Source organism: Punica granatum, chromosome 2, assembly GCF_007655135.1.
Source record: "Punica granatum isolate Tunisia-2019 chromosome 2, ASM765513v2, whole genome shotgun sequence".
NCBI lineage: Eukaryota > Viridiplantae > Streptophyta > Magnoliopsida > Myrtales > Lythraceae > Punica > Punica granatum.
Window position 1 is genome coordinate 30,692,509 of NC_045128.1, and position 19,099 is coordinate 30,711,607.

The 19,099-nt window shown below is 35.3% G+C and overlaps 1 protein-coding gene across 2 annotated transcripts; it reads left to right on the forward strand.

Moving 5' to 3' along the window:
• The first annotated feature begins 685 nt into the window (after positions 1-685).
• On the forward strand, positions 686-4,711 carry LOC116196277 (GATA transcription factor 8-like). 2 transcript variants are annotated; one of them, XM_031525922.1, is made up of 4 exons: positions 686-1,042; positions 1,115-1,584; positions 1,924-2,175; positions 3,536-4,711. In XM_031525922.1, exons 2-4 carry the CDS (start codon positions 1,405-1,407, stop codon positions 4,316-4,318), a joined length of 1,215 nt encoding a protein of 404 aa, XP_031381782.1. In that variant the 5' UTR covers positions 686-1,042; positions 1,115-1,404; the 3' UTR covers positions 4,319-4,711. The 2 variants fall into 2 exon arrangements, with proteins under 2 accessions (XP_031381782.1, XP_031381783.1); XM_031525923.1 differs by lacking the exon at positions 1,115-1,584 and having other exon boundaries at positions 709-1,042.
• Positions 4,712-19,099: the final 14,388 nt, after the last annotated feature.

The following is a 19,099-nucleotide window of genomic DNA, read 5'->3' on the forward strand; positions in this document are numbered from 1 at the left end:
TCATAATGACAAGAGTCACGACAACAGAGGTCAGTGCATTATCCTTCAAGGAAAAAAAAAACAACAGAGGCCAGAAAAAAAAAATTCATCATCGTATTGTACGAGCCATTTGCTGAAGTCGCAAAAGGGCTGAGCAAAGACCCTGACCTTCAATGATAGTTTACGTAAGAAATACTCGAAATTTGATGATTAACCTTGCAAATTACGGTGAAAAGCACGGATTACAAGATATATTATTAGGTTGGAAAAAAAATACAGAATACGGGACTTATAATTCTTGAATTTACATATATAGAAGAACGAGATTTGCTAGTCATAAATTTGAGTCGGCGTCCCACTTATGAAGGACCACTACATTTGCTATTCATTCAAATAGAACTATTCATTCACTCTATTTTTCACCTCCACTTGAAAAAGCTCATTATTTCTTTCTATAAGAGGGAAAAAAAAAAAACTCGATTCGTTCTATATGTCTCAATCCTCCTCCTCCTCCTCCTCCCGATTTTATGAAGGCGTTTGCGGGAAAAGAACAGCTACATTTCTAATCTAAAAATAATTATATTATACACGAATTGCTATTTAAATTCACTTTATTTATCCCCCATTAAAAAAAAGAAAAAAGAAAAATCTATGCTCCCCGAGAGAACGGCGAAATTATCCGCAGCCAATTGTTCCGTTATGAAACCAAGAAGGTGAGAACAAGAACCGGACGGAAATGTCAGAAGAGGGAAATGGGATGGAAAGCAGAACAGTGAAAGAGGACAACTGTGTCCTGCCCGGAAATTTTGCCGCGGTTGAATAGAATAGTCAATAATTCTCCTCCCACCTCTCTCTCTCTCTCTCTCTCTCTCTGTCTGGACTCTGGATATCTCCTCCTCCTTCCTATAATAAAAGCCCAGAAAATCTGCTCCACCATTGAAGACACACACAGTCTCCCTATCTGTTCTTCTCCTTCCAAGAACGCCAAGAAGCTGTCACAAGCTGAACCCAGCACGAGATTCTTTCTGATACAGTAGCAGCAGAGAATTGATAAAAAAAAATGGTAAGTAAAACGAAGCACTCCCCCTGTTTCTTATCCTTCTTCTTCCCGTATTCTGAATTCAAGTTAGTTTAGAGGTGGGAAATGAAATGAAACCCCCAGCAGCGGTGGAGCTAGCATGGCAAGGCCCGTGAGCGTGAGCGTGAGGAAGGGGGGATTCAAATCATCGTCGAGATTGCTGTGGGTTTTCAGTGGAGGGAGCGGTGGGGGGAGAGGTGTGGTGGGTCCCCACCACCACCCCTGATATCAGAGGAGAGAGAAAGTGGTGTCTAGAGAGAGAGAGAGAGAGGGCGGGGGGAGGGAGAGCAGAGAAGACTTCTACATCAAGACAGTGAAGGTGGGAAGAGTAAAAAAGACAGCTTGCAATGAAGGCGGATGGCTCACCTACCATTAACCCCATTCCACTCTCCCCTCTCTCTCTCTCTCTCTTCCTTCCTTCCTTCCTTTTTAGGCCTCTGTTTCTCCCTTCTCCCATCTTTCAAACTTCAAACAGCCTCTCCTTCCCCTGCATCTCTACTCTCTCTCTCTCTCTCTCTCGCTCTAAGGTACTGACACTATACTTCCCCTGCTCTGCTAACATGTTAAGTATAGTCCATAAGTAGTCCATTTGGGGAGAAATCTGACTGTCCTCTGAGGCCCCTTTTATCGCGAGTCTCAATTGAATTTGAGCTCAATCTGATAACCACTTGACTTCCTGATGGGTTTAAAACTCAAAATCTCGACTTTCCCAACTTCATTTTCTTGCCCACATTCACCATTTTCCAGGCAGCCAAACAGAGCACTAATGATACTGTTATCCCTTTCTCTCTATCTATCTATCTCTGTTTGTGTGTGCCTGTCTACCCTATTTGGTTTCTCACGCTTTCGGCTGTCGATTTTGCCAGGAAAGTCTCAGCCGGCCGACAATGATTGGACAAAAACTGATGGACGAGGCGGCAGACTGCGGCAGCTTCTTCGACCACATCGACGACCTCCTCGACTTCCCCGTCGAGGACGTCGAGGCCGGCCTCCCTCTGGCGAACCATGACTCGTTCCCCAGCATCTGGTCGGCTCAGACCGAGTCACTTCCCTGCTCTGACTCGGTCTTCACCAACAACAGCAGCAGCGCGGACCTTTCCGCCGAGCTCTCCGTTCCGGTGAGCATTCTTTAATTAATTAATGAATTAATCAGGTCAAGAATGACTGCGTACGATAAATTTTGATATGTAATTCCATTTTGCACCCTCAAGTTTACATCGATTCCATTTGGCCCCCTGATGTCTAAGCAAATTCACTACGCTTCGACCCTGCCACCATCCATGAATTTGTTCCAGGAATGCCAAGTGGTTGATGCCAATGATTTCTCATTTTTCCATCTAATGTGGGCACTAGAAACGCACATTCGGGCCACTTGACTGGTTCGTCAAACTTATGCACCGATGAATATCGAAATCCGGGGCAGACGCTTTTTTTTTTTTTTTTTGGTTTAAACTTCGGGGTGCAAGACGGGAAATTCACATAAGATGAGGACACTGTTAAAATCTCCCGCAACTCTCCACTGTTATTGCAAATTCACCCCAGACGTTAACATTAGTCATTTCCGGCTCGAAGATTTTTTTAAAGCTTAATTACCGGCGGTGATTGCTGGCTGTCGGTCGCACGAAGATTCTGGTTCGCTTTATTATTATTTATAATAAAAAAAACAAAATAACAAAATTTGAGTGTCTTTGCAATTTCAACGCGCTTTGCTTTGCTTTGCTTTGCTTGTTCTTTCGGGAATTATAGGCCACGTCGTCGTCTTTTTGTTTTTGTAAATTAATGGCCGTTGGATCTGCCTGAGCGTGACATCATGTGGGGGCGATCTATCACGTGCGTGCCAGCTGGCCAGCCGCAATCATCTGCACGTAGTCGTACACGCCCGCCTTGAAGTCAATCTCGGTGGTCTCTTCCTTTTTAACGGCCTCTTGATTTGATTGGAAATTTTCGTCCTACTAGGATTCAATTTTACAGTCCCGAGGCAGACCCTCCGGTGGACCGTTTGATGGGATTGGGAGATCATTTTATTTTATACTAAAATGGCTCTCATACAAGTCATTTCGGGACTCCCTAGAGGGTTCGACCAAGTTACTATACGAGTTTCCCGATTTTCACCATTCAGTGAATTTGAACGGATTTTTTTTGTCCTAGATTTCAATTTATTGGGTCGTTGATTTTTTTATAATTTTCGGGCATTAGCCTAATTATCAATTATTAATTAGATCATGTGGGTCTGCGTATGGACTAGAACAAGAACAACCTCTAATCTCTGTCGGTGGCAGAGTGGGAGCCAACCTTGATAAGATAATCTTGTCTGTTTGCTCAATAATTTAAATTAAAAATAAAAATCCTAATTACAAATTTTGTTTGAAAATTATGCTATTTTTGGTACATATATATGAAAAGTAATTAGCAACTATGTGATAGGATAACCCACTTATCATTATTTGACCGGTTGTTATTTTTGCTTTTGAATTGCAGTATGAAGACATTGTCCAGCTAGAATGGCTCTCGACCTTCGTGGAGGACTCCTTCTCCGGCGAGAGCCTCACGATAAACAAGCTCGAGTCCTCGACGACTGAGAGCAAGGAACCGACGTCCCATCATCAGTTCCATACCTCGAGTCCGGTTTCCGTTCTTGATAGCAGCAGCTCATGCTCCGGCTCTGGCGGGAAACCGTCTCCGTGGAGCCCCGAATCAGCTACCCCTAAAGGCAGCAGATGCGGGCGGGCACGGAGCAAGCGGCCTCGTCCTGCCACTTTCAGTCCCCGCCCAGCCATCCAAATCCTCCTACCAGGCGGAGCCCTAGACTCTAGTGCTGCGTCTCCCAAGGCCTCGTTTGAATCCGAGAATGCCGCAGAATCCCAACCCGTGAAAATCAAAATCCCAAAGCCAGCTAAGAACCCGGAGCACAAGAAGAAGAAGAAGATCAAGCCTGCTGCTGCCCCACTTGGACCAACAAACGGGAATCAGAACCCGCCATCGACCCAGCCCGTGAGGAAATGCCTGCACTGTGAAATCACCAAGACGCCCCAGTGGCGGGCTGGCCCGATGGGCCCAAAGACCCTCTGCAATGCTTGCGGGGTACGATACAAGTCAGGTCGGCTCTTCCCGGAGTACAGGCCTGCAGCGAGCCCTACTTTCGTCCCATCCGTTCACTCCAATTCCCACAAGAAGGTGCTCGAGATGAGAAGCAAGGGCGAGGGCGAGCCAGGAGTCACTTTGATCCCGAACACCAATGTAGCCATAGATTATAGTGTCTAAGGAAGATGTTTGTCGCCTTCGTTAGTCGATTACATACGTACTGTTTGAGATAGTACTCAAATCATTTCTTTTGTTCAATTGTATTTTGTACAGAGTCGGATCTGAGACATGTGAGAAAGTAGTACTAGGGAGGGCAGCTGAGGGAATTGATTCAAAGGGTTAGAAGGACTTTGAGAGGTTAGAGTTTAATTTTAGGTAAGATTAGGGATTAGTAGGCCATTAATTAGAGTTGGTTGTGTTAGTGTTATGCCGTTTGTATTCAATAATTTTTTTTTTCCGGTTTTGTTTATTTTCTGAAAAATATTTCCATGTAATATGGGAATTCTTTTTGCAGTCAGTTTGTAGTTGGAGAACTCGAGTCGGGTAATGAAAATCTGTATTTATGTCCTAAAACTTTCAACTCCTCTTATCTGGTCAAGAAAATCGCAATGATAAGTCCATGATATTTGGCTGAAATTAAAATATTTGAGTGAAATTAATTTCACTCAATAAAATAGAATACTTCGTAATCTCATCAAAGAAGGCATTTCAACATAATATTTTTGTCACAACAATTAAATATTGCAAAAATAAGAGCTAAGAAGTGCAATCCGCATGGCACATTGTGTGCTGCGATTTGGCTCAGAGCTTTGTGAGCTGATCCGTCACATTCGACCGTCTTGTTTGATAGTCATTTAGTATATGTCCTCGTAGGGCATAAGGGTGGCGATGACTGCATTTACAAATGATGAGGGCTTGAGAGGGATATGCTAACTAGTGCGACTTTTATTATGATACGTTCGTCTTTTAAATCATTGATATAGTGTATATTGTCGATTATTAAAACTAACAAGTAAGAAAACTTTAGGTTGTATTTGATTTTAGAATTGAATTTTGGTTTTAATTGATTTGTAATAATTGTGTTGTTGAATTATAAGAAAAAGTGTGAAAAAGTAATGAATAGTTGAAAGAAAATAATGATTGTGTTGTTGAATTGTGAAAAAAGTAATGAATAGTTGAAAAAAATTTAGTATTAAAAATTGAATTGAATGGTTAAAAAAATTGAAGAAAATGAAAAAAGTAATAATTTTATTGTTGAATTAAAGATAAGTAGAGTTAAGTGTAGTAGAGTTAAAAAATATTTTGAAACCAAATGGCGGAATCCATAAATTGCTCCTTCAAATCTGAAATCCTTAAGCAAGAAAGGGCCAACTCACGCATCATTGTCATGCTCTAACTGTTGATTATGGTTTGTGATTGAAGCTGTATGCTATGTCGGCACAATTTTCAAAATTTTAACCTTAAAAAAACAAAATAAAAAATCCTTTGGAACCCGGCAAGACCAAAGAAAAGTACATTTAACGAATCAATATATAATATATAATGCCTGAAATAGTTAATTAGGTCACGTCACGTGTAATGATTGGTCACTTCAGCTTTCGTCATGTGTCATCGTGTGTGCATGTTCCCATGTGGGTTCCACCAACCGCGTATTGCCATGTGTTCTTCTGGCTCCTAAATTACAAGATTAAAATTTATTTCATTGAATCTATAATAAGATTAAACAAAAAAATCATTTTAATGAAAAATAATTTCGATCGAATTTAACTTCATTTAAAATTATTTTAGTAATTTTAATACGAAAAAATACACATGCCAAAGTTATATAAGATTATGTGGAAAAAAATATTTCATGAAAAAATAATTTCAATCAAATTTAATGTTCAAATCAATATATATCAATATATAATATATAATTATTTCATCGAATCTACAAATATGATTGAACGAAAAAATCTTTTAATAAAATATGTTTTTGATCGAATTTAACTTTCAATTGAAATTATTGCAGTAATCTTAATGCGAAAAAATACATGTGCCAAAGTTATATTAGATTAAGTAGAAAAGCTATTTAAATAAAAATATTTTCAATGAAATTATTATTCAAATCAATATATAATATATAAAGCCTGGAACAGTTAATCAGGTTTGTCACGTGTAATGACTGGCCACTTCTGTTCCCGCCATGTATCACCGTGTACATGTTCCCATGTGGGTTCCACCAACCACGTGTTGTCATGTGTTCATGTGCCTCCTTAATTACAAGATTAAAAATTATTTCATCGAATCTACATATATGATTAAATGGACAAATCATTTTGATGAAAAATAATTTCGATCAAATTTGACTTTGGATTGAAATTATTGCATCAATTTTAATACGAAAAAATATGTGGCAAAGTTATATACGATAAAGTAGAAAACATTATTTCAAGAAAAAAAATTTCTATCAATAATATATAATGCATGGAATAGTTAACTAGGTTATGCCACATGTAATGACTGGCCACTCTAGCTTCCGCCACGTGTCACCGTGTGTGCATGTTCCCATGTGGGTTCTGCCAACCGCGTGTTGTCATGTGTCCATGCGCCTCCTTAATTATAAGATTAAAAATTATTTCATCTAATCTACATATATGATTAAACGAAAAAATGTTTTTAATGAAAATGAATTTCGATCGAATTTGACTTTCAATTGAAATTATTGCAGTAATTTTAGTACAAAAAACACACGTGCCAAATTTATAAATTATTTTAAGAAAAAATAATTTCAATCAAATTTAACATTTAAATTGGTAGAATTGCAGCATCAAAATAATTGCTTTAATTTTAATATGAATATATAATATATAATGCCTATAACGATTAACCAGGTTATGCCATATGTAATTTTTGGCTATTCTAGCTTTCGCCATGTGTCACCGCGTGTGCATGTTCCCATGTGGGTTCCGCCAACTGGGTGTCGCCATATGTTCATGCCCTCCTTAATTACAATTTTAAAAATTATTTCATTGAATCTACAGATTTGATTAAATAGAAAAATTATTTTAATAAAAAATAATTTCGATCGAATTTAACTTTTGATTGAAATTATTGTTGTAATTTTAATGCGAAAAAATACACGTGCCGAAGTTATATCATAATAAGCGATAAAAATTATTTTCAAGAAAAAAATAATTTCAATAAAATTTAACCTTATGATTGGTAAAATTGCTACACCAAAATAATTTCTTTAATTTTAATAAGACTTGGTATAATTGTAGAGCCAAAACGATTGCTTAATTTTAGCTTTCCAATCCATATATTTTAATAACTATTTTAGCTATTTTAAATAATAAGCAAAATTATTTTAAGCGAATTACTCCAACTTCCACCATGTGTCACCGCTTGTGCATGTTCCCATGTGGGTTCCCCAACCGTGTGTTGCCATGTGATCATGTGTCTCTTTAATTACAAGATTAAAAATTATTTCATAGTAACTATATATAAGATTAAACGAAAAATTTATTTTAATAAAAAATAATTTTAATTGAATTTAACTTTCGATTGAAATTATCGCAATAATTTTAATACGAAAATACACACTTGCCAAAATTATATAAGATTTCTTGGAAAAAAATTATTTCAAGAAAAAATAATTCCAATCAACTTTAACCTTCGAATCAATATATTGATACATAATATATAATGACTGTAATACTTCGATAAGTTTCGTCCTGTGGCATTCAAGCCATGTCCTATGCTTAACACGTGGCATTCAAGGCTATCATATGCTTGACACATCGCTCCACCAGGTTCTCCCATGTGTCAGCCGCATGACATCCGAGACTTCTCATATTCTCGACATGTTGGCATATTAAAAAATTGCACATTGAACTCTTGATACATCGCATATTGATAAATTAATAAATTACAAACAAATTACTAAAAGATTATTTTATAAAAAATAAAATAAACAGAAAAATAAAAATAAAAATAACTCTTGATACTCTTGATACATTGCATATATGATTAAATGGAAAAATCATTTTAATAAAAAATAATTTTGATCTAATTTACTTTTGATTGAAATTATTGCAGTAATTTTAATGTTAAAAAATACACGTGCCAAAGTTATATCATATTAAGTGGAAAAAATAATTTCAATAAAATTTAACCTTCAAATTGGTAGTGGCTTGTTTGGTTTGCAAATGTGATTTTAAAATCACGACTTTAACTTAATTCTATCCACAACAAAACAAAATAATTCATATAAAGTCAAAGAGTGGGCCTCATTTATACTTTTTTTTCCACAACAAAATAAAATAACTCATACAAAGTCAAAGTGTGGACCTCATTTATACCACTCTTTTTCAAAATCAAAATATAATTTTAAAATCATATTTTGAAACCAAATGCAGCATAGAATTGCAATACCAAAACAATTGCTTTAATTTTAACACGAATTGGTAGAATTGTATAGCCAAAATGATTCATTAATTTTAACTTTCTAATCTATATATTTTAATAACTATTTTAACTATTCTACATAATCAGCAAATTTATTTTAATCAAACTCCAGCTTATGCTATGTGTCACTGCGTGTACATGTTCCCATATGGGTTCTCCCAGCCGCGAGTTGCCATGTGTTTATGTGCCTCTTTAATTAGAAGTCTAAAAGTTATTTCATAGTATCTATATATAAGATTAAATGAAAAAATATTTTAATAAAAAAATAATTTTAATCGAATTTAACTTTCGATTGAAATTATTACAATAATTTTAATATGAAAATATACACGTACCAAAGTTATACAAGATTAAGCGAAAAAAATATTATTTCAAGAAAAAATAATTTCAATTAGCTTTAATCTTCTAATCAATATATCAATACATAATATATAATGGCTAGAAAACTTCGCTAGATTCCGTCCTGTGGCATTCAAGCCTTCTCATATGCTTGACACGTGGCATATGAGGACTCATATACTCGACACATCGCTCCACCAGGTTCTGCCATGTGTCTGCTGCATGACATCCGAGACTTCTCATATTCTCGACATATTAATAAATTACACATTGAACTCTTCGTACATCGCATATTGATAAATTAATAAACTAAAAATAAATTACTAAAAGATTATTTTATAAAAATAATAAATTATTAATATCTTAAAAGATTATATATAATTGTGGAAAACTATTCTTTTGACATATGAATATATTAATGAATATATAATATGTAATGGCCGAAACACTTCGCTAAGTTCCGCCATGTGGCATTCAAGCTTTCTCCTATGCTTGACACATGGCATTTGAAGCTCTCATAAGCTTGACACATCGCTCCACCGGGTTCTACAATGTGTGAGCTGTATGGCATTCTTGACTTCTCATATTCCTGACACATTGACATATTAATAAATTAGACATTAAACTCTTGATACATCACATATTAATAAATTTTAAAGACATATTAATAAATTACAAATAAATTATTAAAATATTATTTTATAAAAATAATAAATTATTAATATTTTAAAAATATTATATATAATTTTGAAAAACTATCCTTTTGACACTGATATATTAATATGTTAAAAATTTACAAATGAATTACAAATTAAACTCTTGACACATTGATCTTTTAATGTGTAAGTATAAAAAATAATAAATTGCCACTTTATTTAAAAAATAATATATAATTTATGAAAATTGGTAAATGGAACCTATTTAATGCCTACTAAATTAGCCAATTAAATGATTGTGAAACGTTTTTCTTTATTTAGTAATTGACATGTTTTAATGAACCAAAAAGACTTAATATTGCACGTTTATATATGAAGAACCAACATTTTAATGTGTAAGATAATAAATGACATAACATTAGCGGCCAAATAATGGCAAACTCTTCTATAAAATTAATATATTTGTAATAATAAATAGATTTTTATTGCATTGCAATAAAAACACATGAAAATTAGTAAATGAGACATATTTGATGCCTACTAAATTCTCCAATTAAATGGTTGTGAAAAGTTTTTCATCATTTACCAACTGATGTGTTTTAATGTACCAAAAGTACTTAATAATGCATATCTATAAATAAAGCACAAAATTGTTAAAAACTTTCGTCAGTTCATTGGCGAAAGCAAATTCTTTTTTCCCTTGTCTTTTTGTTGCACTTCTTATAACTAATGTCTCAGGTCAAATTCCATTGGTATTCCCAAAAACAAAAAAGATATCCTTTGGGGTATATTGCAAGAACTTAATCTTGGTGGATTTCCAATATTCGAGTGTCGATGATCTACATTTACCTTGATCAAGATGATGGATCGGTAGGTGCACTTACATCGGCCGATTGTACATCGACTTTGAGCGGTGCGGGAGAAAAGAGAAGGGGAAGAAGCTCGTTTCTTATTTTTCTATATGTCTTCTCTTATTGTTTGTTGCTTTCCTTTTTATGTTGCAATAAATATTTCTTTTCAACAAAATCTCACTAAGATTTTTCATAATTTTTAAAAAATTAGAAATGCCATTAGATTACTAAGATTATTTTAAAAACTATTACTATTCTATTAGTCACGCATTGCTTAAGAAACGTTTTCGTTAAATATTCTTTGAGCAAGATACCTGAAACGCATTTGTGCAGAGTATTACTCATAGTTGGATGTCACTTGATTTTCTATTAGCATTAGAAAAATAAATTTTCTATAAGCATTTACTTTTATCATTCCTCTTACATAAAGAAAAAAGGGATAAAGATAGCAAAAATTACATGTTTTGAAATTTATAATAAATTATTTTTGTGATTCACTATCACTATAATTTAATAAGTCATTTTCATATACGAAAGGTAAAAACTAGAGACTTTCAAAAAGTAATTGTAGAAACATAATTATGACTCAAGCTAGAAACATTCTAATTTTACATTTCTTATCCAATTTTAGCATAGTTTAGATTATAATTAATGCCCACTAAATTCGATTGGAAACAATTTATTCTGTAAAATGTATATTTAGAAAGACTATATTGTTAATGAAATTTAAAAATTGCATTATAAACTTTAATTAATTGTCATTTACAACTAACTTTTCTTAATAAATAGTTTATTTCTTTGACATGGCACTCTAATAATTTTGTTGAGTACACCAATGAATTACACACTACTATAAAGAATTGTTAAGTTTTAGTGAATAAATGAAAACATATACTTTTAAGAAGTCATTTTGAAATCCATATCCAAAACCTGAAAATTTATTCACTATGAAGATTTGGAAAAAAAAAAAACAGCGTAAAAATTGCTGGGGTATGAAAACTAGTCCTATCCAAATTATTGAGAAAAGCTCGGCTCCAAAATGGGTAGGTAGAGCATTGAATTTGGTGAATAAATTGCAAATAAATTTAGTGTCCATTAAATAATAATTGGGCTACTGTAACCGAAAAAAATAATAATAATAAGGCTACGGTTGGAAGATCCAAATCCTGCCTAAGTCTAAAAGTGAAGTGATTTCAACCCAATTAGGCAATTAGTCGGATTCTGACCAATCAATACCCAAACTGCAACTCCGTAACCACCCCATTGATGTTGGCTTGGCTCTCCCTCAGGGCTCTATTCAAGTATTCATTTGCTGACATGATGTTCCATCTTCCCTCCCCCCCTAAATTCCTAACGTGATATTTTCCCTTTTGATTAATCTCGTTCCATCGCGAAATGGCCAATGAACTCGACATTGAATGGACAACACCTGAATGTTTCGGGAAATCTTGAACATCTTGTGCACCGGGAAAGTAGCCATCATCATGTGTACCTATTAGTAGTATTTCTTTCTTCCGCATAACTGCTAATTTTTGTATTGACATTGGAATATATATTTACATGAGATATCTCGATACTTTATATATATTTCTAGAGGAAGTGGATCTGCCAACGCCAATTTCAGGTATACTACATGCCTTTCAAGATATTATATTTTGGATTTTGTGATATACCTTACCTCATATTTTCATATCACATCATATGTCTTTACAAGGAGCGGCAAATAACAATTGTAGAAGGGAATACATGATTGCAAGGACCACCCACCATCAAGGCCAGCTCAGTTTTTCGTTCGTTTTACTGACACCCATTAAACCGCGTGCTAGATTTGACACAGAAATAGTGATTTGTGCTGCACCGTGCCAATTTCAAAAGGCCTGCTAAGAAGTGAAAATGACCAAACTTCTGTGCTATGGTTGCTATATTCCCTTTTATTATTTATCTCAAGATAGGCTCGAAAGTTTTGGAGATTGCTTATGATTTTGTGAAATGGTTATGCTAGTTGGACTCCCAAAACATTCGGCCCTTAACTCATCCCAATTCGAGGGGCAAGGTGAGGGTTTTCACCTACTATAATGGGAAAAATGGGCCTTAACGGGCTGGGCCCAAGTGGTTTCAACTGCAGGAGCTGTTTATACTGGAAGAAATGTAGGTAGCAATGAGAAAATCACAATCAGCCTCTCTCTTTTTCATATTTCTGGAAAATGTTGCCAAATCTTTGTTTCCCTGTAAGTTATTTAAGTGATGCTTTGATCGTTCGAGACACCTCACAAAGTAATTAAAAGAATCTCAACCTTACAATATGCATATAGCATTACACTATGACCGAACCGGTATCAGATTTATGAATCGATCGTCTCTTTATAGTAAATATATCGATTTGTTTGACGTGTAATTGCTTCAGGTTTTGGATGATAATAACATGTATTACCATATGCCCATTTTAATTTTGTGTGTGTGGGAAAAAAAAAAAAAAGAAGAACAAAATGGAGGGGATTTAATTGCAAAAGTTGACCAAACTGGCTAAAGGGGGAACATTTCTAGTTGTTCTAAGCGAGGCAAAGGGGAGCGCAGTAGGCGAAGCCGGTGGGCGCGGCACATTGGCGGGGCTCCTTGGACACGTGTGCTCATTTAATGCTGAATCCAGCCAATGCTCGTGCACCACGTGTCCGACTTGCATGGAAATAACTTTTAATTGATATTTGCTTATTAAATCTCCTCTTCAAACAAATCTTGAAAATAAAAAATTTATGATGGGGAGAAATTTATCTTTTTGTTATGATGATTGAGCTCGAGCTTGAATTAGATCTGGGATCAATTCAACTTCTGCCCTAGGTGACCCAAAAAAAAAATGATATTTGCTGATTTTGTACCTGCAAACTGCCATTGAATTTCTCTTCCAAATCATAGTCGAATCTTTACCTTGTCTACCCACGTACCCTTTAATACCCCCTCAGGAAGAAAATAATAATGAAGATCTTGTTTCGGTAGCTAATAATGAAGATTTATTTGAAAAATATCTATAAAGTTATCTGCAATAAATCATCATATGGATTATATTGTCATATTCAGTTAAAGTTTTGGGAGATTGTCGTGTCAAAAGCGGGACAAAGACCTAAATTTTATGGGATAAACATGACTAGTAAACTCGAGAGAATGCAAAAATACAAGTTTCTCAAAACTTGTGTTGGGAATTCGCACATCTACTATCCATTATGTAATCCTGTAGGGAATTTTTTGAAATATAAAAACCTTATTTTGATCTTTGCAAGGTAGATTTGAAGGGAAAATACAAAAAAAGGACCTCATCTACTCGAAAAGCATTGTGAAATGACTTTAACAAATATGAAAAAATAACTAAAAAGAAAAATAAATATGGATTCAATCAAACCGTTCAATGCTTGTTTTTCTTAAAAAAAATTTCGAATTCGAGTTTTGTAAATTGAGATAATTCACACAAAAAAAGTTTTATCCTTCAGTGGGTTGATCCAACTATAACTGGATTAATCGAGATTTATTGAATTTTTGAATACTAGCATGTATATACAAAAAAAATAAAAAATAAAAAGGGAAGAAAATAGAAAGGTTAAGAAAGAAGGGAAAAAAAAAGGAAAAAGAAAAAGCAAATGGCCTAAAATATGGGGATTGCGAGCCATCGTAAAACATCAACCGCAAGGCGACAGTTCCCTTCCCCTGTGATGAGATGAGCACTGGTAAACGACAGAGATTCTCGGGGATGGAAGGCCGTGGGGTCCCCCAACCACCGAATGGGCCCCACACGTCCCCGCCTTAATCTTCTCACGTAGCAAAAGCAAAAGGAAAAAAAAAAGAAAAAAAAAAAGAAAAAGAAGAAGAAGAAGAAGAAATCTCTTTCGTATTAAACCATCCTGTTCCTCATTATTCTGAGGCCTGCCATGCGAGTTCACGACAAAACCCTGCACCTCCGACGTACGCTAGCAGCTCCCACCCTCCCCTCTTCCGGCAGTGTTGCCGTCACGGCCGCTAACGGCCAACACCCGGTTTCGATTAATTCAAGGACCTTTAGAAAGGTGACAACCGTGGGCCGTTCACGGTAAATAAAAAAATTCTGCATGCTCGATTCGTTCTACCTCAGCATTTACAAGGATTGAAGAGAGCAACCTTAATAGTAGTTATCTCCATGTGATGTGAGTACGACTTATCGGGTGGGCGGTCCACCTCAAGTTCGAGTAAATTTTCAAGTCGAGAGCTCCGAAAGTTGGGTTGGTCGATTGTTTTCAAGCATATCGTTGGAGAGCCATGCCATCGGTTGTAGCTGTTGATCGAATTTTTCTATCAACATAACCATTTCGTCAAGTGAGCATGAAGATTGCGCATGTTAAAGAATGGGGAAGAAAGAGCTCTTATTATTTAGTTAAGAATTTCATCTACCTATCTTCTTATGCCAAATTATTTATTTGGAGAAGTAATGACGCTGCGCATAAACAAAATCAACTTGATAAGTTCACTTGCTTTGGAGTTTGGAGGAATATAGTATAAATACTTGCTCTTAAGTATGTTAATTAATCAATTCATTAGCTTTCAATACATATCCACTTTATTATGACGTCAATTGGTCTTTTTCAGTAACAATCGTCAATCCTTTTTCATAAAGGAAAATAAAAACTCATGTATTTGAAGAAATTAAATTAACGATGGAAGTTCATATATGAGTTTTATTTTTTATTTTTTGGAATAAAACTCATATATGACTTCCATCATTAATTTAATTTCTTCAAATAATAATAATAATAATAATAATAATATGAATTAAGTTCAACCACCTCAAATATTTTTCATAGGCGGAACAACTCTGAGATGACAATCGACTCCATCTGCCCATTAAAATTGATTGAGTCTCCTAATTTGCATGAAAAAGATTTACAACAAACTTCAATCCCATAGTTGTTCCTTTCATTGACATACATACCATTTTAGTGTTAAATTCAACAAAACATACTAAAGTTGGCTCACGTGTAAGTTGTCCATCCTTGCTACAACAGCTAAAAGGGGGTCGAGACGAACGAGTAAATAAAAGAATACATATGAATTCTAGTTGTAATCATACAGCGCACAAGTAATGTAAGTTAGATACCCCGAAGAAGAAAATAGATCGTGTATATATATATATATATATTCACTATATGATACATGGGTGATTTATAATTTGTGTAATAAAATTGAGATAGGAGACATGATATGAGCTAGTGTGTCCCTGTTCGAAAATGGTTGTTCCCCTCAAGGGCCCTCTCAGAGAAAGACAACCACGAGACAATCCTCCCCATGAAGGGGCCCCAAAGCACGCAGGGTAGGGTTTGGTTTAGGTTAGGGCTGGGTTTGTGTGGTGCCAAAATTCAGCAGAAAAAGGTTAGATGTCCCACTTAATATTAATGTGTATGTGCAGACATGCATATTCGATTTAAATGGTTCTCATCTTTTCTTTAAAAATGGTTCCATGTACTAATTTTGTAAATGAATAAAATTTATGATTATGAAAGTATTATCTATTAATGGGCCAACCCAATTTGAATTTGAATTATTTGAGTTTACAGACTTTTGGATACCAATTTTTGGAAAAATAAATAAATAAATAAAATGTATATGTGCGTGAAACAGAGAGAGAGGCTTTGATAATTAATTTGTTGATAGGTCAAGAAGTTGGAGAAGAGCTCTCCTAATTGGTAAATGGGGCAAACACCACATTATGCGGGCATGCAAGGTCCTTTTCTATGTTTGTTTCGTTTTACTACTACTCCTTTCCATGTCTCTCATTAATCCTAAAGCCTATTTGAAGCCGAGCTGTGCTTTGTTAGAAGGTCGCTTTCGATATGCCCTCTCAATGTTTTATGCTCGGTTACTCGTCAATTAGATGCTTGGCCGTCATTTCACCATAAAGCATATCACCAATTTCTAGTGATCAACCGTTACAACAACGATCCCCTCATGGAGTGAAAGTTTAAATCGGCTTTCTATTGACTTACAAGTCTCGGTACCGTACCTAAGTGGCGGGCACTACCACATGTATTGGCTGTTAATTAATCCACACACATACATGCATGGATTTCTGTCTCCAAAGTTCATATATTCAAGTCACATAATCGTATCATATGAACAATTAGCAAAAGGGATTTAATTGATTTGAGGACGATGGACTTAAAAGATCTATTAAGCCATGCATATGTAAGTACAAACCATTCGATAAACATCGAAGAAAACAAGAATCTTGATTCAAATCTGAACTGTCCAAAGGATGCTGAAATGGATCTCGACTGTCGTTAATATCCTCTCTGATCTCATGGAGTTGCCCCCAAAGCTTGAGGCATTAAATGAGCAAATCATTAATAAATAAAGAAGAAGGATTTTGGTTTTGATCGACCAAGGGGGTCAGCGTCACACTCTCATTAGTCATTAGCCGTTCGATTTGGCTTTTGCATGCACCTCACGCTATTTATCCCCATTTTTACCTTGTCCACGAGTCTAAATGTCAGTGTCACCCAAATCCTTTTATTATTTTCTTTTTAATTTAACTTTTTGGGGTTTTATTAATTATTCTTCCATAAGCCAAAATCAGCATCTTGGTTTCATCTCCCCTCGCAACTGAATTGGATTGAGACCCGTAATTCCGTCATTCTATGTATTTATTAGTCAAACATTAAAAAGGCAAATATTAACATCCTCAACTCAAAGGTTGTACAGAAAGGCTTCAATGGCGGGGGCTGCCTTCTCTCCGACATGCTCATATCTATCCGAACACAGAAAAATTATATATGCTGAAATTAATTACCAGTATCATGGAAATGCAAATGAAGATGTAACGGAAAAGCTGATTTGGCTAATTTGAGATCTGTACGACTCCTATTTCATTATTGAGACCCGCCCGATTCTATAGCATCACATGTAGTTGTTAAATTTGAGGTTTATCTTGGCAGCATTATTGGACACAGTGACACTAGTGGGTTATGATGAAAATGTAAATTTTGGGAGTCATTGGCGAAATTACCACGTCAAGAAAAGAAACATATAAAAGAAATCCGGATACTTAAGAAGATTGAATTCCACTGAACATTAAATGAATTTGAAACTTTCAGATATTGTCATTGATAGGTTCCGTGAAATTTTTGCCCTCTTTAAAACTTTTCGAACAAGGAAAGAAAATTATTAAAGACGAGCATTATTTCGTAAGGGAGAACTTACATATATGAATTAAGAGCTGTCTTCTTTTTACGTACCCGTGACTTTTGATCAATCGGATTATGCGAGTAAAGATTATATTCTCGCTTAAGAATATAGGAATTCCTTATTTTTTAAAAAATAAGGGTACAATAGGAATGTTTGACAAGATTTTCCACGAAGAAATTAGTTCATGAGACCTCATGCGCCACCAACAAGAAATAATGGCTCAACATAAATCAGAAGAGAAAACAACCAGGGGTAGCAATTATACAATGTAGCCCAAGATTAATGCAACGCTTATATTAATATTACTGTACGACCCCAACGAAAATTAATTTTACATTGTGCACACCGGAAAAAGAAAACCAACTGTACAAAACATGATTTTTTTTAGGAGAAAGGGCAAAAAATAAAAATAAAAAGCGAGGAAGGAAGGAATAGAACAATGGAAGATGTGGTACTTTCAGCTTCTTCAACATATATCCGATAAATAAGCAAGACTGAATACTGTCCCCGACCAAAGAATCGGGAACCCACACAAACAACCAATGACATCCTGTCTTGGTTGACCAATCACTAATTTATTTATTAATCAAAATGTTAAATACTATTTAACCCTAGCCAAGCTCCCCGAGTTTTGTGGCCCCATATTACATACAATAAATAACAAACCCTAACCCTAGTTAAATTAATTTTGCCGCAGAGTTAGGGCCTTGGACTCGATGACCTTTGACTACGGTTAATGTTAATCTTCTTAATTATCCCATGTATTGCCTTGATTTCAGAGCACCCCACGCTTCCCCAACTCCCTAATTAATTTATTTTCCCCTCGATAATGTCTTTTTTGTATGCACTAATGTAATGTTGATCATACATATTATATACATATATATCCTTTATATTTTCTTTGCCAAACGAGCCTCTTTATTTCCTTTTTTCCCCCCAATTTATGTTTCTACTTTGGACGAAGCACCTATTTTATTTAATCTATTCATTAAATAGAGATGCCTATTCCATAAATGAGGCATCTTGACTTTGGCCGAAGAAATGAGCCATCTATTTGACCTTGTTGGGTGTCGCGTGGAAACCAATCTTGAACATGGGGTTTGTTTGTTCTTCCAATATTGTGCTGATCTTGGGCAAGTTGACTTTACGCCTTTCCTGATTCATAGGATTCCATGTGATCGAAGAAAAAAAGGGCAATTCATAAGTTTATAGCCGAGTCACTATACACCGAGTTGAAGAAAAATTCGAGAAATTAGATAGCTAGACCACCCTCTTAGCAGAGATTGACTGTAGTGGTCGATTTTTTACCATTCATATTAGACGAAGGACTAATGACCCATGTGACTATACAATAGGGGCAAACGGTTGCTCCCATTGGCAGATGACTTCTCTGTTAATTTGTCACCGAAAATTATCAAGACCGACCATGCAATACGTACTATGCTATTGAGTCTTGAGTGAAATAATTA